Raw genomic sequence first — 25,871 nt, forward strand, 5'->3', positions numbered from 1 at the left:
GTGCTGGGGGTGGAATGGGGTTGGCAGTGGCTCCCAGAGGGTCTCCTTGGGCACCCCCAGGGCTGCTGAATTGAGGCTGGTTTGGGCACCCCCAGGGCTGCAGTTCGGGGGTACCCCGGGACTCTGAGTTTGAGCTGCTCCAGGCACCCCGGGGCGCTGAATTTGGACGGGTGTGGGCACCAGGGAGTTCTGTATTGGGGCTGGTTCCGAGGCTCCGATGCGGCTATCCCGGGTCTCCAGCGCGCGCATCCCGGGGCTCTGAACTGCGGCTGCTCCCGGAGCGCCGGGCCCGGGTCGTTGCCTTTCTCGCAGTGCGGGGCGGTGCCGGGCCTGTCCCGGGGCGGTGCCGGGCTTGTCCCGGGGCGGTGCCGGGTCGGGTCCCGAAGCGATGCGGGGCAGTGCCGGCCCAGGCAGGCGGTCACAGGGCGGTCCCAGTGAGATGCGGAACGTTCCCGGATCGGTCCCCGGGCGATAAGGGCGGTCACAGGGCGTTGACGAACCGAGGCGGGGCGGTTCCGGGGCGATGCGAGGCGGTCCCGGGGCAATGCGGGGCGGTCCTGGGCCGGTCCCGGGGCGATGCGGGGCGGTTCCGGGGCGGTCCCGTGTCCGCCCTTATAGCGGCGGCGGCGGCGGTTCCCGGGGCGGCGCGGCCGCCATGGACCTGCACATTCTGGAGCACCGGGTGCGGGTGCTGAGCCTGGCCCGCCGCGGGCTCTGGCTCTACACTCACCCGCTGCTCAAGCTGCTCTTCCTGCCCCAGCGCTGCCGGTACCGGCTTTTCTCTCCCCACCACCACCCTCCTCCTCTTCTTCCCCCCCCGACTCCCGGCCCCGGGAGATGCCGGCGGTTTTGAGGTCAGCAGCACCGATTTTTTCTGCTTCAGATGCAAGTTCTTCAGCCTGACGGAGACCCCCGAGGACTACACGGTGATGCTGGACGAGGAGGGCTTCAAAGGTACCGAGCGATGGCCCCCTGGCAGGGCGGGCTGGCACCGCAGGCACGGGCTGTGCACGTCCCCAGCCCGGCTCCGCGCCTGGGCCGCAGGGAGCGAGTCCCGGCTTGTGCCTGGCTCCCTCGGAACATGCCCATCCCGTCCCCTTGGCGCCTGCGCCGGGGGTGTACCGGCTTGCCCGGCCGAGGCTCTCCCGGCGTGGTTGCCCTCGCTCCGACAGCCCCTCCCGGGCCGAGCCGTCACCCGGCTCGTGGCACCGGGCTGAAGTGCCACCCGAACCCGGGTGCTCCCAGCAGGGCGCAGGCACCTCCCGGGATGCCCGAGGGCAGCGCTCCAGGCTCTGGCAGCGCTCCTGTCTTCATTCCCGCGTCCAGTTTCATCCCGTCCCTCCTCCCGGTGAGGGCCAACTGGAGCTTTGGCAGAGGAGGGCAAAGCACAGGCCCAGCCAGGCTGCCAGGGGTGAGCCCTGTCCGGCAGCAGGGTCCAGCTTTTGGGGTGTCCTGGGGCGGTTTGATCCCTTCCAAGCCAGTCCCTCTCCCAGGGAGGTGCCATTTGGTGACGTCCCCACCGTCGGTGACCCGGCGCGTGCCGTGCATCACCCTCACCGCCAGCCCTGCCGCGGTACCGGCCCAACGGGCTGAGCCGGAGGCTCCGGATCCCGGCCCGCCTTCCCACGCCCAGACCTTCCTGCCGAGGCCGCAGGAGCTGGGCGCAGCGGAGCCTTGGCCGTGACCCAAGGAACAGGGTCAGCGCTCCGGCCACGGGCGCTCACGGCCAGGTCCCAGGCTCACCTCCTTGTGCTGTGGAACGGGACTGTGTCCCGGGCTCTTCCCGCTCCCAGAGCCGGAGCTGTTCCCCATGTATTGTTTTATTTTGGGGCCTGCAGACAAATATTCCTCAATCCCGAGGGGAGGGCGGGAAGTGCTGAACAATGGTCCTGTGAGCCTGTGGCCCCGCAGTGCCCTGTGAACCCCCCTTGGCTGGGGGCTGTCAGTGTCCCCCCGTTGCCGGGCTGGAAGGGGACCCCCAGCAGAGGAGAGCTGCACCCCCCATTCCCTTGGGATCAGTGTAAAGCCCTGGGGTGGGTGACACAGGGACAGCAAGGTCCCCTTGCATTCAGCCTCGCCCAGGGTGGTGTTGAAAAGCAATTAAACACTGAGCTCTGGGACAGGTCCCCATGTCCCCGAGTCCCTGTCCCACCTCCCTGTTCCCAGCACTGGGCCCTGGGCCGGAGCCGAGGCTGTTCTAGCGCTTCCTGCACAGGAACAGGCGCTGGGAACACCCACCGGGCCCTGGATCCGGCCCCTCTCCTGCACTGCCCCACGCCGAGTTTGGGAGCGAGGTACAGAACCTGTCCCCTGAGGGTCCCCCTCAGTGCATGCCGGACCCTCCCCCCGTGCGACCTCCCCCCACCACTGGTGTGATGAGCCTGGAGTCTCAGCTGGGCTTGGGCGCTGGTGCCCACTGAAGGGCTGGGGGCTTGTGTGATCTCCCATGGGAGCTGCTCCCACCTTTCCTGCATGGGAGGAGTGGACTGGAGACCCCCTGGGGGCCCTGGCCCGTCCCGTGCTGGGAAGGGGAGCCCAGAGAGGAGGGGGCAGCCTGGCTGAGTCCTGGGGTGCCCCAGCAGTGCCAGCCCGTCCCCTGGGCAGGAGGGTGGGAGCAAGGGGGGTGGGAGGCAGAAGCAGCTGGCCTATGCCCACCCTGCCAACACCAGCAGATTTTTGGGAAGTAGCTGTGGCCCTCTGCCAGCCTGGGCTCTCTCCACCAGGCTGGCACAGGTGCTGAGAGCCCCAGGACAGCGGGGTGACCCTCCCCTTGTCCCCTCCAGTGCCCTGTGTGCATCCCTGAACATCCCTGGTGGTGGGCACTGGGCTGGGGGTTCCTGGGGGCAGAGGATGAGCTGGGCAGCCCCACAGCGCTGGTGGTGCTGGTTTTGGGGTGCAATGCCAACACCCCCCTGCACCCAGCCTGGGGTGCTGGCACGTGGAGGAGTGACACATCTTGGGGTTTGGGGGGCTTAGCCTTGGCCCCCTCGTCACTGTGGCCAAATCCCAGTGTGGAGCAGCTGAGCCCTGTCTGGCTCATTCCACCTGTGGATCTGCACCCCCAAACCAGCGTCCCCACACCTGGGGGATCACCCAGGGGACAGTGTGGCACGCAGTGCCTGAGCTGACACTGGCTCTGTGTCCGGCTGTGCCGAGCCCTGCGGAGCCACCTGCCTCAGTGTCCCTTATCCCTCGCAGAGCTGCCACCCTCTGAGTTCATGCAGGTGGCAGATTCCACGTGGCTGGTGCTCAGCGTCGTCTCCAACGGGCGGGAGCCCCCCGGCTGCCAGGCCACCGGTGTCACCAAGATCGCGCGCTCGGTCATCGCGCCACTGGCCGAGCACCACGTCTCAGTGCTGATGCTCTCCACATACCAGACCGACTTCATCCTGGTGAGTGACAGGCACGGGGACGCATGGCTGGCCACCCAAGGGCCCCTCTGTGCCCTGAGGAGCGGTGGCAGAGCAGGCCCTGATCCTGCTCCCCGGGCAGGTGCGGGAGCGGGACCTGCCCGTGGTGATCCACACGCTGGCCGGGGAGTTCGACATCTACAAGGAGGAGGGTGGCGAGTGTGTCCCTGTCACCTGCGATGACGTGAGCAACGGCTTCCTCAAGCCCAAGCCACGTGAGTGACACTGGGCTCTGTGTCCCCTGGGGCCACCCGGTCCCACCCAGATGCTCCAGTACAGCTGGTGGTACCCATATCCTTGAGGGACCTCCAGAGCCACCTTGTCCCAGGGCCACTCAGTCCCCAGTGAGAGGATCCAGTTCCCACCAGTGGAGCCCATATCTTTGGGGGACCCCCAAGGCCATCCTGTCCCCAGACCACACTGTCCCAGAGCCATCCAGTCACTGCCAAGGTGCTGCTCCCATGGGTGGTTCCCACATCCTGGGGGACCCCCAATTGTCACCCTGACCCCAGGACCACACAAGTCCCTGCCAAGGTGCTCCTGCTCCCACCAGTGGTGCATATGTGCACCCACCTACGTATCTGAGGGACCCCACCAAGATGCTCCAGTTCCCACTGGAGATGCCCATCTGGGGCCACCCAGTTCCCACCGATGTGCTGCAGCTCCCACCGGTGGTACCCACATCCTTTGGGACCCCCGGGCCACCCCTCCGCTCCCTGGGAGACTTAGGGCAGTGGGCGCGGTGGCCACAGGGTGGCACTGCGGGACTGTCCCCGAGCTGTCCTCAGGCCTGACGCGCGGCCGTTCCCCTGCCAGCCGCCAGCCCCACGCTGCACCCGGTGCAGAGCCCCCAGACGCGCTTCTGTGTCCTGACGGTGGCCCCCGACACGCTACCCGCCATCGCCACCATGCTCATCGACGTCCTCTTCTACTCCCACAGGTGAGTGCGGGGGATGGGGACGTGGGGGTGGCCTCTTGCCTGCTGCCACCTGAACTGTGGTGACATTGGTCCCAGCGGGTGTTCAGAGTCTGGGCGTGTTTTCCAAACTAGCTTTGTCTTCCCCGGAGCTGCACTGTGAGGGGTGGGAACCCCGAGTGACACAAGGGACAAAGCCACCCTTATACCAAATCCCAGGGGGGATACTGTAAAGCAGGGGGAGGTTGCTTTGGGAAAGGCAGTGGGAATGGTGCTGGGGGGAGGGAATGCTCCCGGTGGGGTTCTCCGGTGTCCCCTGGCTTGGAGTCCCTTCTGGTAGCATGTTCCTGCTCCAGAGTGACCCTGGCCTTTTGAGAATGCCCCAAAACCTGGTGCCACCTGTGAGTTGCAGACCCTGTGGGGACCACCTGCTCCTGTCCCCTCTCCCCCACCCTGCAGCACCCCAGCATGATGCTCAGACACCCAGTGCCACCACCAAGCCCTTCTCCCCCCCATTTTGGGGGCGGTGATCCCTCTCTGTGTCCCCTTGCCCCTCGGCAGCCCCCCGTGGGATGCAGACGCCAGCAGCCAGGACCTCGACTCCATCACCTTCTTCTCCTTCTCCCTCATCGAGGGCTACATCTCCATCGTGATGGATGCCGAGACCCAGAAGCGGTAGGTGCCATCCCGGGGCTGTCTGTCCCTCTCTCCCTGGCTCTGGGGGCTCTGGGAGGGGGTGACACTTGGCTTCATCCCCCTCAGCTTCCCCAGTGACCTCCTGCTGACCAGCTCGACGGGGGAGCTGTGGCGCATGGTGCGCATCGGGGGGCAGCCCCTCGGCTTCGGTGAGTGCGGCCGTGGTGGCCGTGTCCTCTCTCGTGCCACTGCCACCCAGGGGGTGCTGTGGGGCACTGCTGTCCCCACATCTCCCCGTGGCAGCGACCTGAGGCCCCTTTGCCCCCAGATGAGTGTGGCATCGTGGCGCAGATCGCGGAGCCGCTGGCGGCCGCCGACATCTCGGCCTATTACATCAGCACCTTCAACTTCGATCACGCCCTGGTGAGCCCTGCCCCTCCCCCGGGACCCCTGCCAGCCCCGGGGTGTCCCCTGAGGCTGACACCCCCTCTGTCCCCCGGCAGGTCCCCGAGGAGGGCATTGCTGAGGTCATCCAGCTGCTGCAGCAGCGGCAGGAGAGCAGCAGATAGCGGCTGGCTGTCCCCAGGCTAACTGTCCCAGCGTGGTGTCTCCCCTCCTCCCATCCCCGTCATTAATTGTGAATTTTAATGATCTCCCAGTACAGGAAAGAGCCGGGCACAGCATCGCTCCCTCTGTGCTGGGGATGTGGTGGCTTTGGGGACATGGTGGCCTTGTGGCAGTGGGCACTGGCCCCAGGAGAGGGGTCAGTCCCTGGGTGCCATCGTCTCCCTCTAGCCTGGCCTGTGCGGGGTGAGGGACCCAGGGACAGTGGGTGTGTCCAGGTGGAGGGGACACGGTGGGCGGACATGCCAAAGAGCAGTGATGTGCCACCGTGGTGCTATAGGGGACAGCCTGGGGCTGATGGGATGCGTCCCCTTGGGAAGGGAGCGGTGGCCACGATGCTCAGGGACAGCCCTGGAGCAGCCCCATAGAGAGGAGAGCATTCCTGGAGCTGGGGTTACCCCTGGCACCCCAAAAATCTCCACGGGGGCAGTGGGAGGGCTCTGGTTCAATGCCAGCCCTGGCTGTCACCTGTCATGGAGGGGTGACAGTGGCTCTCAGCCCCTCACGAGTTGTATTTTCACATAGTTTTTGATAAGTCAATAAAATTCTTATTATTTTTATTTCTGTGTAGCCCAGGGAGGTTGCTCAGAGCTGGTCCCTGTGTTGGTGACAGAGCCTGGGATGGGACAGGGGGACAGATTCTGGCTGTGAGGTGGCTGGGACATGGCCACTTTTTCTGCTCTGTATTTTGGGTGAAAAAATGGGTTAAAGCTGCAGCCCCCAGCAAATCGCCTTCCCTGGGGAAACTCAGGCCCACATTTATGCTCTCTCCCTGCCCCACACCAGGCCACACTGGGGGGAAACTGAGGCAAGAGCTTGACCCCAGGCCTGGGGATGTCCCTGTCACACTGCCACCGTGTCCCCACGTCCTCTTCCCTTGCTGGCAGCACGGCATCCTGTGGCAAAGTGGGGTACACGGGGTGGGGGTGCTGCAGCCAGGGGTGCTCCCATCCTGTCCCCAGAACCCATTCCCTGCTCTCCCACGTTCTGAGCAGGACTGTGCCCCCTGTCCTGGCACGTCGTGCCCACGTCAGCCCCACACTCTTGCAGCCACCAGCTTCCTGCCAGCTCTCCGGGCACTCTTTCCTGTCTTGCTCCCTTCTCCGAGTCATGGGACGCCGGTGACGCACCCCCGGCGATGAAGAAATTGCCGCTGGCCGTGCGGTCACCGGCGCTATTTCTGTCCCTCTGGGAATTGCACAGCCCTGGCCACACACTGGCCATCAGCGGGTGGCCACCACCGTGGTGTCCTGCTGGCCCTGATCAGGCTGGGAGCCCTGATCACCCTCATTTCAGGGGACGGATGGATGGATGAATGGATGGATGATCATATGGATAGACAGGTTAATGCATAGCTGAACAGGTGAAGGAATTCTTGGATGGGTGCACAGATGATGGATGGAGGGATGGACAGACAAGTGGACAGCTGGTGAACAGCCTGTCGAGGCAGCCTGAGGGATGGACAAACTGCTGTGGAGTCTGGAGCGAGCAAGATCTTCTCCTGGTTCCTCCACCTCTCCAGGACTGTCCTGGGCGCAGCCCTGCCCACCCCAGCCCCACGGAACCCACCCCAGCCGCCACCTCTGCCGGGGAGGAGGAAGAGGAGGAGTCGTCAGAGGCAGCGGGTGGAGGAAGCAGACCGTGCGGGTCGTGGCGCGGCTGGGCAGGGAAGTTCTGGGAAAGCAAAGAACTTCTAAAAGTGAGTGACCGCTGCATCCTTCTTCCTGGAAGGAGCTGGTAATTTCTGCGTTGTGTCCCTGCGCCCCCACCGAGCTCTCCAAATGCGTAAATTCGGCGAGAGTGACCAAAATCAACGGGATTTCGACACGCTGAGCGGAGACATTCACCTTTAAGGAACGGGAAAACCCCTGTAGGTGCCGGGCTCCTCCTGCCAGGAAGGGGAACCCAGGGGGACAGAGGGGACTGCCCTGGGCGCTGCTGGCTGTGCCGAGGCCGTGCCGAGCCCCAGGGCTCTCCCAGGGCAGCGTTGCACAAGGGGCAGCGCTGCCCTGGGCAACACGCGGCGCCCTCGGTGTTCCCGTGGGTGCTGCCGGTGCACAGAGGCTAAGCCTGGTGTCCCCCACTTGGTTCAGCACCCAAATTTGTCACCCAGAGCTGTGGGTGAGTGTGAGCAGGCAGATGGAACATCCCCCCGGAGCATCAGGCAGTGCTGGGATGCCGTGCACTTCTCACACCTCCACCTCCCACCTTACCAGGGTAGATTTTTGCCTCCCACAGCTGGATTTGGGATGCAAAACCCCCCGTCGTGGCACATGGGTGACATCCCTGTCCCCGCTGCCAGCCGCCACTGCCCTCTTTTGCATTGGGGTTTCGGGGCAGCCGGTGCTGGTTTCAGTTCAGCCTGTCGGGTGCTGAGGGGTGACACTAGCGTGAACCCAAAGTCTCTGTCCCAAGGAGCCAGGACCGGGGGGTCCTGCCGGATCCGGGTGAGCGGTGGGACCGCAGCCTCCCCGCACGGTCCCGGACTCCCTCGAGGAACTGACTCGAAGAACATCCCCACCAACTCTTCCCCCGCCCTGCTCTCACCCTGCTCATTGGCCCCCGGACTTCACTTCTCTCTGCCTTCCTTCGGAGGGGAGGGTGACTCGGGGGCGCTTTAAAACCGCGCTTCCCCCTCGCCGAGCGCTCAAGGAAGTGCCTGTGCGCGCCCGGCAGCCCCGGGCGGACACCCTGCCCCGGCCATGCGGTGTGACGGGCGGCCCTGGGCAGTGCTGGCAGGTACGTGTGTGCCCCTGTGTGCCCCTGTGTGCCCCTGTGTGCCCCTGGGCTCTCTCGCTCGCCCCGGCCGGAGCCGCGGAGGGAGCGCGGCCGCGGGGCCCCCGTGGCTGTTGAGTCAGCGGTGCCGGGGCAGATGGCACCGAGGCTGTGCCACGGCAGTGTCGCCTCCCTCGGGCGCTGGCGGGGACGGGGACATTCCCCGCTATGGCACAACGGGGAGCACTGGGAGCGGGCAGCCTGGGAGAGAGGGGATGCTGGGGGCGGTAGGCAGAGGGGACAGTTTGGGGACCAATAGCGGAAGGTCAGGGGTCAGCTTGCCCAAAGGGACAGAGGCTGTGTGTCAGCCCAGTGCATTATCCAAAGTCCTGTGGGTGACAGAGGGACTGGGACAGTGACTGGCAGAGCTGGACAGCGGGACTGGATCCAGGAGTTTCCCTGCTGTGCCCTCCTTTGCGGTGGCCCTCGCTGGCAGGGGGAGCTGCTGGAGCAGCTGCTGTGGCTGTTCTGTGCATCCCGGCCGCCCCACAGCACCTCAGCACCCTCCTCCACCTACTCCTCCTCCTCCTCCTCCTCCGGCCGGGTGCCCAGCAGGTTTTTGGTGCAGGGGCTGGGTCTGAGGTGCAGGCAGCATTCCTGGCACGGTGGTGGTGACCCTGTAAGAAAAGGCTGTCCCTGCACCCAGCGATGCCCCAACGGCCCCTGACTGCCTCCTCTTTGTCCCCAGCTGTCGCCAAAGGGCTCCTCATCCTCTGGGCAGTGCCGGGCCAGGGGGGCAGGTCCCCGCTGGCCCCCACCGTGCAGCAGACCCAGGCGCTGGTGAGGCTCATGGCCGAGGACGCGCAGGAGCTCTTCACCTTCTACGTGAGTCCCCTTCCCCAGGCCGAGGGGTCACGCCTGTCCCCTCCACTGGCAGCCGGGGGGCGGTACCCGTGCTGCTTCCACATCCCTGATCTTCCTTTCCAATCTCTGGGCAGGAGAAGGATCAGCACCTGGACATCCACAACATCTGCCGCACCAACAACACCCCCGAGTGGCTGCAGAGGCCAGCTAAGGGACGCTGGGGGCTGCGGAGGCTGCGGAGGCCCATGATCCACATGGAGCAGGCGCTGCAGGGCATCATCCGCCACCAGCGCGACCTCCAGCACCCCGAGGCCGAAATCCTTCGCCGCTTGAGCAGGACCCACCTGAAGGTGCGAGCGCTCCTCAGCAACCTGGCGGGGCTCTTCCCGGGCCCCAGCCCCCGCCCCGGCCGCCGGCCCCTCCCCAGTCCCGCGGCATCCCTCGGCATCTTCCGACAGAAGCTGCAGGGGTGCCAGATCCTCTGGAGCTACGCCCGCTTCATGGCCGAGCGCAGCGCCGAGCTGGGTGCCGGGAGCCGCCGGACGCGCCGGGAGAAGGGGAGATCGCCCCGGGGCTCACGGCGGCCCGCACGGCTCTAGGGCAGCCCCGCCGGCACCGGAGCGCCCGTCTGCAGCTCCATCATCTCCGTCATCTTCATCATCTCCATCTCCATCCCATGTGAGGCGATCCCAACCCCAATCCCAGGATGGAGAGGCATCCGATGGCCGGGATGCCCCACGGAGCCTCTCTCACCTCAGCGGAGCGTGGGCTCGGATGTGCTGGCAGCCCCTCCCGGCGCTTCGGCTCCTCGTGGGGACCCTGCTGTCCCCGAGCCGCCGCTGGGCTGCAGGACAGCCCTGGCTGGCTCTCCCACATCCTGCCCCGCTTTCCCGTGCATCCAGGTGGCCCCAGTGGAGCCGGGTGTCCCCCGGGTGCCCAGCTGTTCCCTGTCCCCGAGCCCTGCTGGATTTTCCAGTGATTCAATGGGTCGGCTGACACAGCCTGACTCAGAGCTGCTCGCCCAGCACCCGCCGGGCCCACGGAGCGCGCCGCTGCCACCGGCGGCTGTCACCAGTGTTGTCACCCCCTGCCTGCCCGCCGCCAGCTCTGCTCCCAGGGAGAAGCCGGGAGTGGAATCCTGTGTCCCTGCACGGTCTGTGTGTCCCTCTGTGCTCGGTGTCCCCGAGCTCGGTGTCCCTTTGCACATCCCTGTGCTCTCAGTGTCCCCTGTGCTCGGTGTCCCTGTGCTGTCAGTGTCCCCAGGCTCACTCCTGCACACGGGGTGCTTCCATACTCCCAGCATCCCTGTGCCCTCCGTGTCCCCCCCGAGCCTCCTGGGCCACCACAGCCCTGACTGTGCCCGGCAGGAACTCGGCTCTGGCCACTGCACTGTGACAGTGGGTGACAGCCCCCACTGCCTCCCCCCTAATTTATACATTATTATTTGTTACTTTATTGTATTTATTGATTGTTACAATTAATTTAACTCCTGCAGCTTGCAGAAGTATTTAAGGATATTTCTAATATAAATATATCTATTTTTATTATATTTTTTGTACGGTGTTAAGCTATGAATAGCAGAAGGATTTATTTATGAATATTGATATTTTTGGTACATATAGAAGGGCAGTGCCCCCACCCATGTGGCACTTCTTTATTTTTGTACAATGGCAGAAGGAAATAAAGTGCTGACCTTGGCCCATGGGCCACTGAGACGTCGTGTCCCTGTGTCCCTCTGTCCCTGTGTCTGTGGGCAGGGAGAGGCTGTGTTCTGGTGGCCAGGCTGTGCCTGATGTCCTTGCCAGGGCACAGGGGATGTGACCTGGGGTGGTGTGGGGCATGCGGGACAACACAGTGTGACAAATGGCATGGCACGGCATGGCAAGCTAGGATGTGGCCCGTGGCATGGCACACAATGTGGCACACGAGGGGATGGGCACAGGACGTGGCACACGACACAGTGTGGCACAGGGCACGTGACACGACAGGCTGTGCTGTGCCACCACAGGGCCTGGCACTACCAGGGATGTGCCATGCCACGGAATGGCACAGGCCACACGACACCTTGTGCCACATGTCACAGCCCCGTCTGGGCCATCACCACAGCCACGCTGAGTGCAGCGTCCTGCAGCCTGGCCAGGGCCACCATGGGGACCGGGCCACCCGCTGCCACCAGTCCCTCTGAGTCAAAAATCCCAAGACCTGGTCATGTGTCCCCGTGGAGTCACTCGTTCCCGTGGTGCCGTGTGCCGGAGCGCCCGGCTCTGCCCAGCACCGTGCCTGACTCAGTCCTGGCAGCGCCACCGGGACGGCCACCACGGCCAGCTGGGGACACTCCTGGTGGGACAATGTCACCATGAAGCAGCCTGGGCCAGCTTGGCATGCTGTGAGTGACCGTGGAAGTGACCGTGACTGTGCCACCACCAGGCCGCCCAGCCAGCTCTGGGGAGGGCTGCAAAGGGGAGGGTGCAGGTACGTGACCCCCCGAGAGGGCTGGGGGACCCTGAACACAGGGTGACACCAGCTGAGTGTCACTGAAGGGCTGGTGGCTTCTCTGGTGTCCCCAAGGGGTCACCCAAGGGAGCCCCAGTGCCCGCTCATGGGAAAAGCCAGTGGGTGACACTGCTGGGGTGACACCTGTGAGATGACACTTGTGGGGTGGCACTGGTGGGGTGCACTGGTGGGGTGGAAGGAGCGGGGTGGCACCACTGGGGTGACATCGGTGGGTACAGGACAGGGGGAGGCAGCCCTGGCAGGGACCCATGGTGAGTCAAAGGGGAATTTGGGGCTCTCCATTATCGAGCTCTGGATTTCCCCGGGCCAGGAGCCCCTGCCCCACTCAGCCCCTGCTCAGCCCCCCGGGAGGGCTCCCCCGACACCCCCGGACACCCCCAGACGCCCCACAGCCTGGTCCCCACTCCGGGGGGACACCCGGGGCTTTTGGTGTCCCTGGAATCGGGATGTCCCCCTGCACGGGGACACCGCGGGATGGGGACCTGGAGGGGAGCCAGAGGGGGATAAGGGTGGGGCGTGGGGGGCAGTTATGGGGTGGGGCAGTAAAGGGGGGAGCTGGGGCAGTTCTGAGAGGGGCTGGGGCAGGGGGGCAGTGATGGGATGGGGAAGGGCAGGAGGGGACAGCTGCTGGCTGGGGACAGGAGAGGTCTGGGGTGGGGAAGGGGCAGGGGGCAGCTCCAGAGCAGGGATGGGATGAGTCAGTTCTGAGTTGGGAGGGGGCGGTGGGGGCAATTATGGGATGGGGAGAGGCCAGTTCTGGGCTGGGGCAGCAGGGGGCAGCACGGGGACAGGGATGGGACAAGGATGGGACAGGGAAGGAGAGGGATGGGACCGGGATTGGACAGGGATGGGACAGAGATGAGCGGACATGAACAGAGATGAGGAGGGGGCAGCATAGGGGCAGGGAAGAGGAACAGGAGGGGGACAGGGATGCGGCAGAGAGGCGTCATGGGGACAGGAAGGGGACAGGGACGGGGTGGGGGGTCTGCGATGGAACTGAGAACAGCGATGGGCAGGGATGCTCAGAGGGGAGTGCTCGGAGGGGCGCAGAGGAGCAGCAGCGGTGGCCTTGGAACACCCGGGGCTTGTCCTCCTGTCCCTGGGCGGGTCGGCAGTGGGGACGGAGGGGGCAGTGGGGACACTGGGGAACCTGACCAACCTGCCCCAGCTACTTTTGACGCCCCCAAACCCCACAGGACCCCGACCCTCAGTGTCTCCTGACAGGTAGGGCTCCCCCAGGCCCCCTTCCCGCTCCCTCCTTGGGACACGCCGGGCCCCCGCCCCTGTCACGGTCTCCTCACGCTCCTGCAGCCCCGCTCCTGCTGCCTGGCATCTCCGCCGGCATCGGGATATTCCTGCTGCCAAAGGGATTGGGGAAGGGGATATTCCTGGGCATCATCTCCCCTCTTGGTACCTCCCACCCTGGCACCTCCATTCTGCCGTCTCCCTGCCCAGCCTGTCTAGAGCAGGAATTCGGGTTTTTCCACAGGAGCATCCCCCCTGCACAGGTCCAGCATCTCCCCGCGGGTTTGTCTTTTTTCCCGGAGAAACCCCATCCTTTAACCCTAAGGCTTTTGCCCCAAGGGCTGAGCTGCAGGTGGGGACACCGGTGCCACATTGGTGATCCCACCATGACCCCTCGGGGGACCCCAAAGCCCAGCTCAGCCTCAGCCTAGACTCAGTTGCCCCTGGGAAACTCCATGTCAGGGCAAATCCGTGTCAACCCCTGCACACAACCCCCCAGGAGGTTCCCTATGCCAATAATTAAGTGCTATTAATTCCTCAGCTAATTAGGTGCGTCAGGCCATCAGATGTCCTTTAATATGTGATGTGCTGCTCCCCATATCCCAAAAAGACTGGGATGAGGCTGCAGGCAGGGAGATGGACCTCATCGTCCCCGCCCTCCACAGTGCCCAGTTCATCCCTGATGTCCCCCTAAGACCAGACTGGGCTAAACTGGGCTGGGGCATCAATGCCACCGGCAGACCAGGCTGCTCCTTGCACGGGGAAACTGAGGCACGCAGCAGCTGTGGCCCGACCCAGCCAGCACAGAGGGGTCTTCTTGTCCCCGCTGGCAGTGTCAGTTCCCCCCCCCCCACCCCCCCACAGAGGGAGGTCGTGGTGGCTCTTGCGTCATCGTTCCTGGACTGTCACCGCCGGTTCACCTGCCGGGGCACAAACTTGCTAAACCTGATTAAAGCTGCAGTTCGGCCCCGGTGAGAAAAAAATACAGAGGACAAAAAATATCCATTTAACCTGTTTTTCACCCAAATCGGGCAGCAAACAGCCCCGCAATGTCCTGATCCCATGGAGTCCCCACGAGACCGTGACCCAGCGCCCTCCTGTCTGCTCCAGCACCCTCTGCCCGTTCCAGGCAGGGGACAGCCCCGCCGAGGGAAGGGTTAACCCTGGCGGGACCGGTCCGGCCTCTCCCCTGGGTGGGTTTGTCCTTTTTCCTGAAGAAAACCCACCCTTTACTGATAATACTTTTGCCCAAAGGGATGAGCCCGCGGCGGGCTGGGGACACCGCTGCCACCTCGGCCATCCCACCGTGACCGAGGAGTGGGGCACCCACCACCACTTCCCCGCGCCTTCCATCCCTCCAAAACCCCAAACAAGCCCCAAAACAGACTTTTTTACCTCTTCCATTCTATTGCCTGCTCCGACAGCCAGCGGGGAAGCCTCGGCCCGGGGAGGGGGACCCGGGGGTGAAAGTGCTTGCGGCTCCTGAGCCACAGCCCCGCGCCTTCTTCGCCGCGCCTCGACACCCCCGAACCCCACGTGCGGCCGTGCACCTCCCCTCGGGGGGCTTCAATTCATCCCTCCCAGCCCACTTCAATTCATCACTTCCCAGTGCCCGCGCTAAAAAGAAAGGGCGGCCCAAAATGCCGAGTGTCATCAGCTATTTTACAAATTTATTTCTATGATCAGTACCCCTCCGACTTCCTGAGATTCAATAGAAGCAGAGATACTCGTTGATTCTCCCAGCCCCCCCTTCTTCTCCTCCCTCTTACAACACAGGCTGGACCGGTATATAAACCCCGAGAAGTCCCCCAGTATGAACATGAATTCCTGAAAACTTCCTCTGCCAACACCAATCCCTATTAAGTCGCTCCCGGGACGCGGCTCACAATGAAGTTCGTACCGGCAGGTAAAAAAAAAAAACAACCAAAATCGACTTTGGGGATACTATTTCCCCTTCTCCCCCTCCCCCTTTTTTCCTCCCCCTCCCCTCCTTTTGCCGGTGATGCTCGGGTGCAGGCGGGTCCCGGCTGGATGCCGCAGCTGGAGCCGGAGCGGGGCTCCCGCCGCGCTGCGTCCCCCCCGGGATGAGCATCTCTGGGAATTGGCAGCGGGAGCGGAGCGCGGAGCTGGCGCGGTCCAGCCAACATCTGGACACTTATATAACTGGAAATGCTTCCAAGGAAAAAAAAAAATCTCAAGGAGGGGGGGATTTTTTTTATTTTTTTGTACTTTTAAATACTTCCCCCCCCCCCCACTCCTGCTTATCCTCCTTCTGGGTCTCCCGATGCCTCAAGCCGCTGCCGTGCCGGGAGCGGTGGAAGGATGGGGAGGCTGCCAAGTGCAGGAGGGGGGTCGGAGGGAGCAGCCCCCACCCCAGAAGCCGTTCTGGGGGTCCCACGGGGCAGCACCCATCGGGGACTCCCCACCCATCCCTATCCCCGGCACACGTGGGGCAGAGCCTCTCCCTGCCCAGCTGTGAATGGGCGGAACAGCGGCCGGGGGGACACAGCGAGAGGGGCTCCTGAGGGGTCAGGGAATCTGCATCCCTCGGGGACACCCGGGGGCGCGGGGGGCAGGGTCCTCCCGTCCCGTGAGGGAGGGGAGCGGCGGGTCAGGGACTGGAACACGCCCAGGTAAGTCCTGTCCCACCTGGGCAGGGTAAATAAATCGAGGCTTGGATTACCCGGCACTGGCGGCACGTCCGAGGCGCTGACAAGTGCAGGCGACTTCGGCGCTCGTCACGGCCCGGGGACTTGACCTGGGGCTCGGGACCCCCACCCTGCCGGGGGGGCCCTGCTGGTGTCATCCAGGTCACGCAGCGGCGGGGACACCCTGGCCACCCTCCCCGAGGCTGCCCAACGCGGTGGCGGGCTCCAGAGGCGGTTTGGCCTCTCCAGGCGGGGGTGGATGCCGCTTTGCGGGGGTCCCGGTGGACAGGGGCTTGCAGCGCCCCGCTCTCAGGAGGGGACACCGGGGCGACCCAGCTGCCGGAGGCTCAAGGGTCCCCTTGTTCCGCGTCCAGGGATTTCCTGGCTGCAGTCTCTGGCAGCTGCGTCGTCTCTCCCCAGGGCTCCTCGGCGCTGAGCCCACTTCTCAGACGGGGAAACTGAGGCAGGCGGTGGGGCCGGGGGCGGGAGGAAGGAGGGAGGGCACGCCGAGAGCAGGTTTCCTTGAGGGAGCCCCGCTGAGTCAGCCGGGCCGGGGTGGGGCCTTGCTCCCGAAGCGCCCGGACCAGGATAACGGAGGAAAAAGCTTCTTGCACGTTTGATTAAGCACGACAGGTCGCCACCGGGCCGATTGCGAAATGTGGGAATGCTGCGGGGGCCCCCGCCGGGAAGGGAGGCGGGGGAGCGCCTGCCGGGGGGCAGGTGAGGGGGACGGCAGCGGGACGGGAGCTGCGGCACGGCCGGGACAGAGCGGGGGGTCGGGGCATTCCGGCTGAGCTGGACGCACACCCGAGCGGGATCAGTCCCTGCTCCAGCTGGACGCCCTCCCTCTGGGTGCCTGGAACTGGGGCCATCCTGGGTGGATGCACCAGCGGCAAGGTGACGGGCCACCACCGCCTCGTCCCGGTCCCCACCGTGACAGCGGCCTCTCTCTCCCACACAGGCGTCGTGCCCTTCGTGGCCCTGCTCCTGCTGCAGCGGCGGCCCGTGGCCGGCCGGGCGCTGCTGGTGACCGGCTCCGGCTGTCCCAGCCACGGCCTGTGCCGCTCCAACGTGCAGGAGCAGACCCGCAGGCAGGTGGCCGTGCTCAACGCCACCGCCCAGGAACTCTTCAGCCTCTACGTAAGTGGCGCTTGGGGACAGCCGGAGATCACGGCCGGGGGGTTGAGCCACAAGTGCGTGAAGGGGGAGGGTTGGGAACATCGCGGGGATGGCGGCAGGGGGGACACAGGGGACATGGGGTGACGCTCGCCTCTCCTCCCAGCTGAAGTGCCAGGGAGAACCGTTCAGCAGCGAGAGCGACAAGCTCTGCAACCCCACCGGCATCTTCTTCCCTGCTTTCCGCGTCAACCGGACGAGCGAGAGGAAGGAGGTGATGGTGGCCATGTACAAGCTCTTCGCCTTCCTCAACGCCTCGCTGGGCAACATCACGCGTGACCAGGAGGAGCTCAACCCCATGGCCAAAGAGCTCCTCGAGCGGCTCCACAACACCACCAAGACCACCCGAGGCCTCATCTCCAACCTCACCTGCCTCCTCTGCAAGAACTACAACATCTTCCAGGTGGACGTCAGGTACGGGGACAGCTCCAGGGGCAAGAGCGCCTTCAAGAAGAAGCAGCAGGGCTGCCAGGTGCTCAGGAAGTACGTGCAGGTCATCGGCCAGGCGGCACGTGTCCTCCTACCTCATCTCAGCCCCTCATGAGCGCCCGCCCCGGCTACACTGCCTCTCTGCTGCTGGCCGGCCCCAGCCGCTGCCTCCCCGGTTCCCGCCTTCCTATTTATTACCCGGACCCTGCGCCGGCCCCATCCTCCCTCCAGTAATTTATTGCCCCTTGAGGGGGTGAACGTTGCAGCCCGCAGTGTCCCGGGCAGGGCAGGGCCAGCACCCAGCAGGACGAGGCAGCGCATCTCCGAGGAGCACGGGCTGGTCCCAGGATGTGCCTCAGCCATCCCCGGGCTCCCATGGGGTGTGGGGAGCTGTGGGGGTGGCGGCAGGGCCGGACTCTGTCCCCCACGGACGGTGTCACCACAGAGAGCATCCGGACAGATCCCCCTGAGCACCGCCTGAAAGCTGCCGCTTCCCTGGAGAAAGGATTGTGAGGAAGGACATTGGGATGCAGGGATGTGGGGACTCCTGCACATTTTAAGGCTGGGCTCTCCTGCAAGGAGCCAAACTGAGGGTACTGGTGGCTGTGCTGGCTGGGCTGGGTCCCACCGTCTGGGACAAGGCCACCTGTGTGGGACAGTCACCCCACTGTGGAGCATCATCCCCCCGCGCGGGCACAGCGGGGCACGGGTTGTCCTCTCCTTTTGAAAAGTGCTTTACCCTTTGGAAGAGCTCGGAATGTACTAACGGCCAAGAGCTGGGCTTTGCACGGCTGAATGCAGCCCTGGCGTGGGGGCGTGGGACAAGGGGACATGGGGACATGGGACACGGGGACACGGGACATGGGGACACTTGGCACAGGAACACAAAGACACAGGGATTGGGGACATGGGGACATGGGGACTCGGGGACAGGCCCCAGGCCGGTGGCAGGTGGCGCTGGCTCGCTCCTGGCACCAGAGCGGGCTGTGGGTATTATTTATTGACTCCATGGAAAGCCCAGAGTGCACTGAGAGCTGACTAACTTTATTCGTTCTAATAATTAATAATTAATTATAAGATTTGTGGTAATATATTGCTGGAACTCTATTTAAATATTTATTTTTTTATACTTCTTGCTCTACTTTTTTAAAATAAACCAATAGAAACAGACTGTATTTGGCTGCTCTTCCTTGGGTGCCTTTTGTGCTCACCCTCAGACACCTCTGCTCCCCCTAAGCACCCTTGGGGCTGCCCCAAAACCCCTCAAGGCATTGCTGCGGATCAGTCCCTGCCACCTCATTCTTTCCTCCCTTCCCACCAGCTATGGCATGGCTGATGGGAAATATATTTTTCTGGGTGGGGAGAATGCTTAAATTGACTCACCGGCTGCTCAAAAGTGCTGGGACGATGTGGGACCATGGTGGTGCAGGGACCATGGTGGTGCAGGGATTGTCCAGGCAGTGGGAGCATCGTGGTGTGGGTACCACGGCAGACTGGGGAGCATCATGGCATGGGCACCACGGTGAGGGGACCATCCCAGTGTGTGGAGCACCTCGGTGTGGGGAGCCCCACTCTGGCAACCCTGGAAGTTCCTGGGGAAACGGAGAAAGGCTGGGAAGAGGCTGAGGGAGCTGAGTGAGCATGTGCGAGGTGTAGGGGACACACCAGATAAAATCAGAGCCGCTTCCCAGGCTGTGCTGGGAGAGGCTCAGCAGAGCTTTGCCGGGGCCAAGACCACCTAAGGCTGCAGCAGTGGCTGGGTCCTCAGCGAGCGCCTCGCATGGGGCTGTATCGGTTAACAAGGGCCTGATTATACAGGAGATGTTGGAGCAGGATGATGAAATTTTCCTCCTCCTCCAGAGCCCTTGGGCCACTGGCCAAACCTCCCAGGCATGAGACAGCAAGCGGATGAGCTAAGATCCTGTGTGATCATCTCTCATGTCTCAGAGGAGCCCCGACCTAAAGATCACCACAGAAATTCAGAAGTTGCCCCCTAAGCCCCTCTTCCTCTGCCCTGCAGGGCCGTGTTGCCCAGTTGTGCCCCCCAGCTCCTATGGGAGGTTTCATGGCATGGGTTTGACCCCAGACTGGCAGTGCCTTGTGCCATTGGCAGCCTTGTGCTGCACCAGTGGTGACAGCAGGGCCAGCCGTGCCCATTTCCAGCCCGGCCCTGCTGTCCCTTCGTGGAAGAGGCGAATGCCAAAAGAGAACGGGCTCCTCCATCCCACAGCCCAGGCATGCAGGGACATCCCTGCATGCCATGGTGTCTCCCCATGCATGATGGGGCTTTCTTCCATCATCCAGCAGGGAAGGGACCCTGGGTGTCCTCTGTGTCCCTGCCCTAGAGGATGCCTATTTAGGGATTGTAGCCCATTTGTGGGGCCCATTTCCTGCCTGCACTCAAAGCAATACAAAACCCCCCCCAAAAACACAGGCACGGGGCAGGGCATCATCACTTTAGGATGGGCATTATGCCCTGGGGCCGGTGGTGCAGCACTCGTCACCATGGCACCCTGATGGCTTCCAGGGTCACCGTGACCCTGCAGCTGGGGACACACGGGTGTCCCCGTGGCTATCGTTACCACCGGCATTATGCGGCCAACATTTTCTAGGCTGGGAAGTCCAGGGCTGGACATCCAAACGTAGCCCTTCCTTGTGTCAATACCCACAGCTCATTCCCGGCAGGGATGTGGAGGGTGCCATGGGGTGCTGCCAACCTGCCCCGGGCAGCTCGAGGGATGTCAGGGCCCGGGGGCAGGGTCGGGCCCGGCGAGGCCGGGAGCTGGGCTGGGGACGATGTCCTGCGCGGGAGCGAGCTGTGCACATCTGGATTTCTCACGCTTGCGTTCAACATCCCTCCTCAACCAGATGGCAAAAATAAATAAATAGAATAAATCACAGCCTCCTGACATAAATCGGGAACTCACGCCCCGGCTCTGCGTTTCATGAGTCTCCCTGGAAGACAGTCAAACACAGGCGAGGACAATGGATTCACCTCTCCCCTGTGTCGGGTCATTCCCAGTTAAGGCTCATTAGCAGCAGGCGGGGGATTAACTCTTCCTTCCCTGGAAACGCGTGGACAAGCCCCTAAAATTCCCCAAATCACTTCCTCTACCCTCCCGTGAGGTTTTGGATTCGGGGCCAGGGGTGGCCCCCGGCTCGTGCCATCGCCCCAGCGAGGCAGGACGCGCTGCTCTGCTCATCCCAGACTCGGGAGGGATGGAAAGGGCTTCCAATTACCTCAGCCAGCGGCTGATCCCACCCAGCCGGCGCCCGGGGAAGCGGGCCAGCCCCGCTAGCCGGACCGGGAGCACCGCGAAGGAACCGGCGCTGCGGCTTCCCCAGCGGCACCGGCAGGACCCTGTCAGTAACTCCCCTTCGGCCCCAGGACCAGGGAAACTATGTTGGCTGGGACGAGAGCAAGGAGGGGCTCAAGGGAGCCGTTGCGATGGGAGCGATGCCCGCGCCCCGATAACGGAGCGGCCTGACCACGGGCCCCGAGCGGCGGGTCAGCGCTGCCTTCGGGGAGCGGGATACGTGAGGAGCTGCTCCTGCCCGCGGTGAAGTCAGTGCCGCTGCCTGGGTGTGACTGACTGACCTCAGCCCTTGGCCCCGCGGCGCGGATCATGTGCTGCCTGACGCCGCGCGAACCCGGCCGGACGGGCCCTGCGCTGCCCCGGGGCCACTGGCCAGACGGGACTTGCCGTCCGCGGGGCAGGTGCGGGGCTGGGGCACAGCCGGCTGCGCGTCCCCTCGGCGGCGTGACCCGCGCTGCATCCCCGGGACCACGCCGGTGGGAGCATCCCAAGCGGGGCTGACCTCGCCGGCAGAGCCGGGGGTGGCGGTCGGGTGGTTCCCCGAGAGATCCCAGGTGGAGCATCCCGCCTTCCCCCGTGTGTACCCAGGCTGCGGTCGGACCCACTGGTGCCCACGGCAGAGCCCCTGCCCCATCCAGCAGTGCCCCCAAGGCTCGACACTGGCCAGACGCGTTCGGCTGGTGAACATCCCCCCAGCAGGTCCCCAAGCCGGGTCCCCGAGGACGGGAACATCGCATCCCGAGGGCCGGCTGGAGGCTCCATCCCGGGCTGGCCGCCGGCCCGAGCACGCAAACAGAGTCGAGCCCATCTGAAACGCATTCGGGCACTGTTGCTGCAATAGCAGATGCTCCTGCGGGTCGCCGGCCACATCACAGCCCGGCGGAGCGGGAACCGCACGCTCACATGGGAAGAAACAGTTCTTGTCCCAAACGGCTCGAACTCCTAATTGGGGACCAACCGTGACAAATAAACAAGACAATGGGCTGGAGGCGAGACGAACGCAACCTCTGTCGCAGGACCCGGCTCCGAGAGCCGCCCCCGTGCCCAGCAGGGGACCTGGCACAGGCCCGCAAGAGCCGGGGGGAGGGCAGGGGGCAGGATCCGGACCCCCCGGCAGAGCCACTCTCTGTGTGACACCGCTGGAGCTCGGGGCTGGCTCGGGAGCAGGATGACACATCCCCAGTGGTCCCCGGAGACCCTTGTCGGTAGCTTTGCTCAGCAAGTGTTTAGTCTCATTTGGAGCGGGGTCAACTCCAGCCCAGTGGAGCTGCTGGAGCGGCCTCTCCTTGCTGCACCCCAGCTGGGGCCTGGCCGGAGACGCCCCGCACGGGGCTTAGGCACCCTTCTCCCTCGGGCGGGGGATGCTTCGGACTGCCGTGGAGCTACGGGCGGGGCCAGCCCCGGGGATCTGATAGCGCTGTTATCTCGGCGCAGCTATCGCCCTCCAACAGAGACCGGGGCACTTCCGCAGCCCCGGCTGCGCTTGGCACCCATGGAGGAGCTCGATAAAGTGCTCAGTGCCCTGGCCAGACCCTCGGCCTGCAGAGCACCCGGACATCAGTGCCCAAAAGGGAGTGAACATCCCTGCTCTTCTGCCCCTGCTTTGCTCGGGTCTCACAGGATGTGGAATCTGCCGTGAAGACTGAGCCCAAAGACCAAAATTCAGCAGGACCTGTGAGGCTGAAGGTGTTTGAGACACATCTGCTTAACAAGGCATTTCAGGTGGCTTGAGCCTACATAATTCCTGGCCCTGAGGAGGAAATCAGGGCTCAAGGGAAAGATCCCACCTAGGGAAAGGGAGGGCACTTTGTGATGTGGCAAGGGTGAAGAGATGAGAAGAAAAGTGTTTGGAAGCAAATCCCAAGCAGGCTCCCAGAAGAGCAGGCAACACTGGGGGAGTCCCATTAGGATGGCAGGGATGGTGGGGAAGGACCAGCCCTGGGACTAAGCAGGAGCTGTGGCAGGTCCCCAGGCTCCTTGGGACCAGAGCTGCAGTGAGGACACGTGCCACTGAAGCCCCCTGTACCTCTCCTGCTGCTCCAGCTGGCGGCCTCTGGCCCTGTAGGGCACACGGGGTTGTGCCACATTTGGCTGCACATCAGTGCAGCACTGGGGGAAGATGAGCCCCTGCTGTCCTTTTTCTCACTAAAACTAATTCAGGGAGTCAGCAAAAGGAGTGGAGAGTCCTGGAGAAACAGAGGAAAGGAAAGCAGAGGGTATATCCTCTCGATATGAAGGAGAGAGGGACAACAGCCCTAGCTGAGACTGGTGGGTCTGTCCCTGCTCTTTGCTCTCCCTACACTCTCCAACCCCAGGGCACAGCAGCACTTCCAGCCCAGTGGCACCGCAGGGGAAGAGTGGGACACCTCCAGTCAAAACTGGGGATGTCCCACCCTTTATTTCCCTGCTCCAGGCTTCACCCAACACCAGCAAGACCCCTCTGCTGAGGACCCCCAGGCCATGCCTGCAGCAAGGCAGGGATTGAGCCCTGATGGGCACCTTGGGTGATCCACAGAACTGGGCCACACCTCCCTCACCTGGCTGAGCTCACCACGAGGATGCCAAGCTTCCCCCTGACCTTCAGGGCATCTGGGACAGGTTTTAGGGCCAGAAGAGTTGACATGTTCATTTATTACAGCAGAATGAAGTGCTACCTGGCCTGGGTCACGCTCCCCTCTTGTTTCCTAAGAAAACAAGGTGTGCGTGCAGTCCCGCCGGGCGAGCGTGTGCGCGCCTGTGGCTGCCAACCAAATTTGACTAAGGGCCCGAGGCTCCAGAGATAGGAAGTTCCTACATGTCTTGTGAAGACAGGAGAGGGAGAGGAGCAAGCTCCAAATGAGGCCCCACGGCAGCAGCATGAAGCCAGCCCTTAAAAGCCACTGGAGATTCTCCTCCTTTGCAGCCGGGCACTGTGAGGCACAAACCTGCTCCTAGAAAGATTTCCCCTTGCTTTTTTCCCAGCCTGGCATTTCCCACACGGGCTCTGCTGTAGGGGCAGGAAGGACAGCCATGGTGGGTGAAGTCTGTCTCTTCCTGGCAGCCCTGGTGAGGTGCCTGCCAGGCTCTGGGATGGGGATTTCCACGCGGAAACTGTGGTCACCCCACCTTGGTGTTGCCAAATTGTGCTGGCAAACACCTCACCTTGGTGCTGCTGTGTATCAGCCTGCAGCATTGGGGCAGCATTGGCTCTCTGAGGTGCTCATCACCCTGGGCTCACAGGTCACCCTGTCACCTTTGGTCCTATCACCCCAGCACCACTGGTCACCATTATCCTGACACCACCAGCCTCCGTCACCCTGACACATCATCCCAGCAACCACCAGCACCAGTCCCCACCACCCCAGTACCACAGGTCTCCATCAGCCCAGCACCACCAGTCTCCAGGGCACCAGGAGATGCAGTCCCTCAGGATTTACCAATCCCTAGGGACAAAGTGAAAGGCTCTCTCCTTACTTAACCCTACTGTAATTAATGTTAAAGCTTCCCTTGCTCCCTCCAGCACCCTGGGCAGAGGGGCCCAGCCCGGCTCCCGGTGCCGGCGGGGAGAGCTCCGCAGTCCCGACCCCGGGCGTGTCCACATCCTCGCATGCTCGCCTTGCAGCCAAGCCCTGGAGGAAACAAGCCCCAGCTGTGCCTCTTCACAGCTACTGTGACCGGGCTCTTCCCCCAGAAGGTCTCGGCCGAGCAGCGGGAGGGACCTGCCCCACCGTGCCGGAGCTGGGGCAGAACAAGCTGCACTTCGTGGATTGGAGGTGCAGGGTGCAAGGGCTCCTCGCTCCCCGACCTGCCGCACCACGGCCTGTGGAAAGCCAGGATAAGACAGGTCCCGTCCCGCGTCCTCGGGGCCGGTTCCGCGCAGGGCTGTGTTTACATGTCCCCGTGCCGGCCCACATCTGTGTTTATGTGTGTGTTTCCGTACGGGTGCGTGTGGCTCCGTGTGTGTGGCGGGGTTTCTGGGTGTGTACGGGTGTCTCTTCGCGTCGGGCTCTCAGTTAACCTCTTAGAAAATGAAAACAAGCCTGGAAGCCCGGCAGCTGTTGCCGAGCCCCGCTCCAGCGCCGCTTCCAGACAGACGGTAACCGCAGGTCTGATGACCGAGCACACACACGCTTCCCTTCGGGCCTTCTTAATTGCGCCGTCAGATATTCTGAAACAAAGGAAATTAAAGACTAAACTGATAGCAATAAATATGTCACGGGAGCAACGGGAGGCAGGCAGCTCCCTGGGCGGCTGGGAACTGGCAGCAGGGAGGGAGAATGGGATCAGGAGCTGCAGGAACTGTGGGCAGGAGACCAGGCTTGGTCAGGGCTCTGCCGAAAGTTGGGTGGGCATTTGGCAACGCCGCTGACCCCGGGAGAGGCCTGGGAAGGCTCCAGCACAGACGGGCTGGATGGCCACATTGGATTTCTCATGGAAACTTGTGTAGGTTCTTGCCAGGTCCCAGGATTTTTTTTTTTTCCCTTGTCTTTGCCCAGATTTTCTCTAAGCGGCTCCTCTGATTCCCTCCAGCTGCCTGCACGCGAGCGCTGCAGCAAAAGCATGGAGAGAGGTGGGAGGAGGGATGCCACCCTCTCCCAGTGGGCACATGGCTGGTGGCACCAGAGGGGACTGCTGGGCACAGATCTGTTTGCCTGCAAAGGTGTCAGTGCCAGTTTAGGGGCTCAGCTGGATGGGGACCACCAAAATGGTGCTCGAGGATGGGACGGGAGAGCACTGGGAAGCCAAGCTGGTGCAGCAGGCTTTGGAGCAGGGATGAGCAGGACCTGGCAGCAACTTTGGTGGTGGCTGGCAGAGCATGGGAACCACTCTTCCACTGGCTGCCAGCTCATGGGATGAGGTGATCACTTTGAGAAAGCCCTGACCCAGCACAGGAAACAGCCTGGCAGAGGAGCAGGAAAAGCCCAGGACCTGCTGAGCCTGAGAAGGTGGAGTGGGAGGTGCAGGGGATGTGGTGGAGCAGGGCAGAGTGGTCTGCTGTCTGCCACTGGAGGGTGGGACAAGACACTCTGGGGCCTTGACCTCAGCAAGAGACATTCAGGAGAGATCTTCCTGATTTTCCAGGATTGCTGCTTGTGGAAGAGCCCCAGGAAGAGACAGGACAGGGATGCAGAGCTGACAGCTCGCTCCCACGCAGGAGCTGCTCACTGCAGCATCTCCAGGCTACACTCCCCAATTCTTCAGACTTTCTCCCAACCTCGGCTTCCCAGCTGGGATGTGCAAGCAGCTCGGTTGAGAGAAGATGGAAGCAAGAGAGGCTCGGATATGGCAGGATGAGGGGTTGGATTCAGGCAGCAGAAAGGCTTTGCTAGGCGAAATCCCTTCTTGAAGCCAGAAGGTTTTTGGCGTCCTCACAGCAGTGTCCAGCCTATTGTGGGAA

General features: G+C 63.4%; 3 protein-coding genes across 7 annotated transcripts; all 3 read left to right on the plus strand.

Annotated features, from left to right (window-relative positions):
• Positions 1-421: 421 nt before the first annotated feature.
• CASTOR1 (cytosolic arginine sensor for mTORC1 subunit 1) lies at positions 422-6,146 on the plus strand. 4 transcript variants are annotated; one of them, XM_059863470.1, is made up of 9 exons: positions 447-768; positions 884-954; positions 3,199-3,392; positions 3,493-3,625; positions 4,227-4,350; positions 4,888-5,001; positions 5,089-5,171; positions 5,291-5,381; positions 5,466-6,146. In XM_059863470.1, exons 1-9 carry the CDS (start codon positions 524-526, stop codon positions 5,551-5,553), a joined length of 1,143 nt encoding a protein of 380 aa, XP_059719453.1. In that variant the 5' UTR covers positions 447-523; the 3' UTR covers positions 5,554-6,146. The 4 variants fall into 4 exon arrangements, 2 of the variants coding, with proteins under 2 accessions (XP_059719453.1, XP_059719452.1); XM_059863469.1 differs by having other exon boundaries at positions 570-768; positions 5,291-5,385; XR_009488822.1 differs by lacking the exon at positions 5,466-6,146 and having other exon boundaries at positions 422-768; positions 4,199-4,350; positions 4,786-5,001; positions 5,291-5,385.
• A 136-nt stretch (positions 6,147-6,282) lies between these two features.
• LOC132336216 (uncharacterized) lies at positions 6,283-10,878 on the plus strand. Of its 2 annotated transcripts, XM_059863472.1 has the most exons (3): positions 6,283-8,325; positions 9,050-9,186; positions 9,300-10,878. In XM_059863472.1, exons 1-3 carry the CDS (start codon positions 8,289-8,291, stop codon positions 9,762-9,764), a joined length of 639 nt encoding a protein of 212 aa, XP_059719455.1. In that variant the 5' UTR covers positions 6,283-8,288; the 3' UTR covers positions 9,765-10,878. The 2 variants fall into 2 exon arrangements, with proteins under 2 accessions (XP_059719455.1, XP_059719454.1); XM_059863471.1 differs by having other exon boundaries at positions 6,283-9,186.
• A 3,853-nt stretch (positions 10,879-14,731) lies between these two features.
• Positions 14,732-18,347, plus strand: LIF (LIF interleukin 6 family cytokine). Its single transcript, XM_059863653.1, has 3 exons — positions 14,732-15,557; positions 16,534-16,712; positions 16,855-18,347. Exons 1-3 carry the CDS (start codon positions 15,404-15,406, stop codon positions 17,290-17,292), a joined length of 771 nt encoding a protein of 256 aa, XP_059719636.1. The 5' UTR covers positions 14,732-15,403; the 3' UTR covers positions 17,293-18,347.
• Positions 18,348-25,871: the final 7,524 nt, after the last annotated feature.

This window comes from Haemorhous mexicanus, chromosome 19, assembly GCF_027477595.1.
Source record: "Haemorhous mexicanus isolate bHaeMex1 chromosome 19, bHaeMex1.pri, whole genome shotgun sequence".
NCBI lineage: Eukaryota > Metazoa > Chordata > Aves > Passeriformes > Fringillidae > Haemorhous > Haemorhous mexicanus.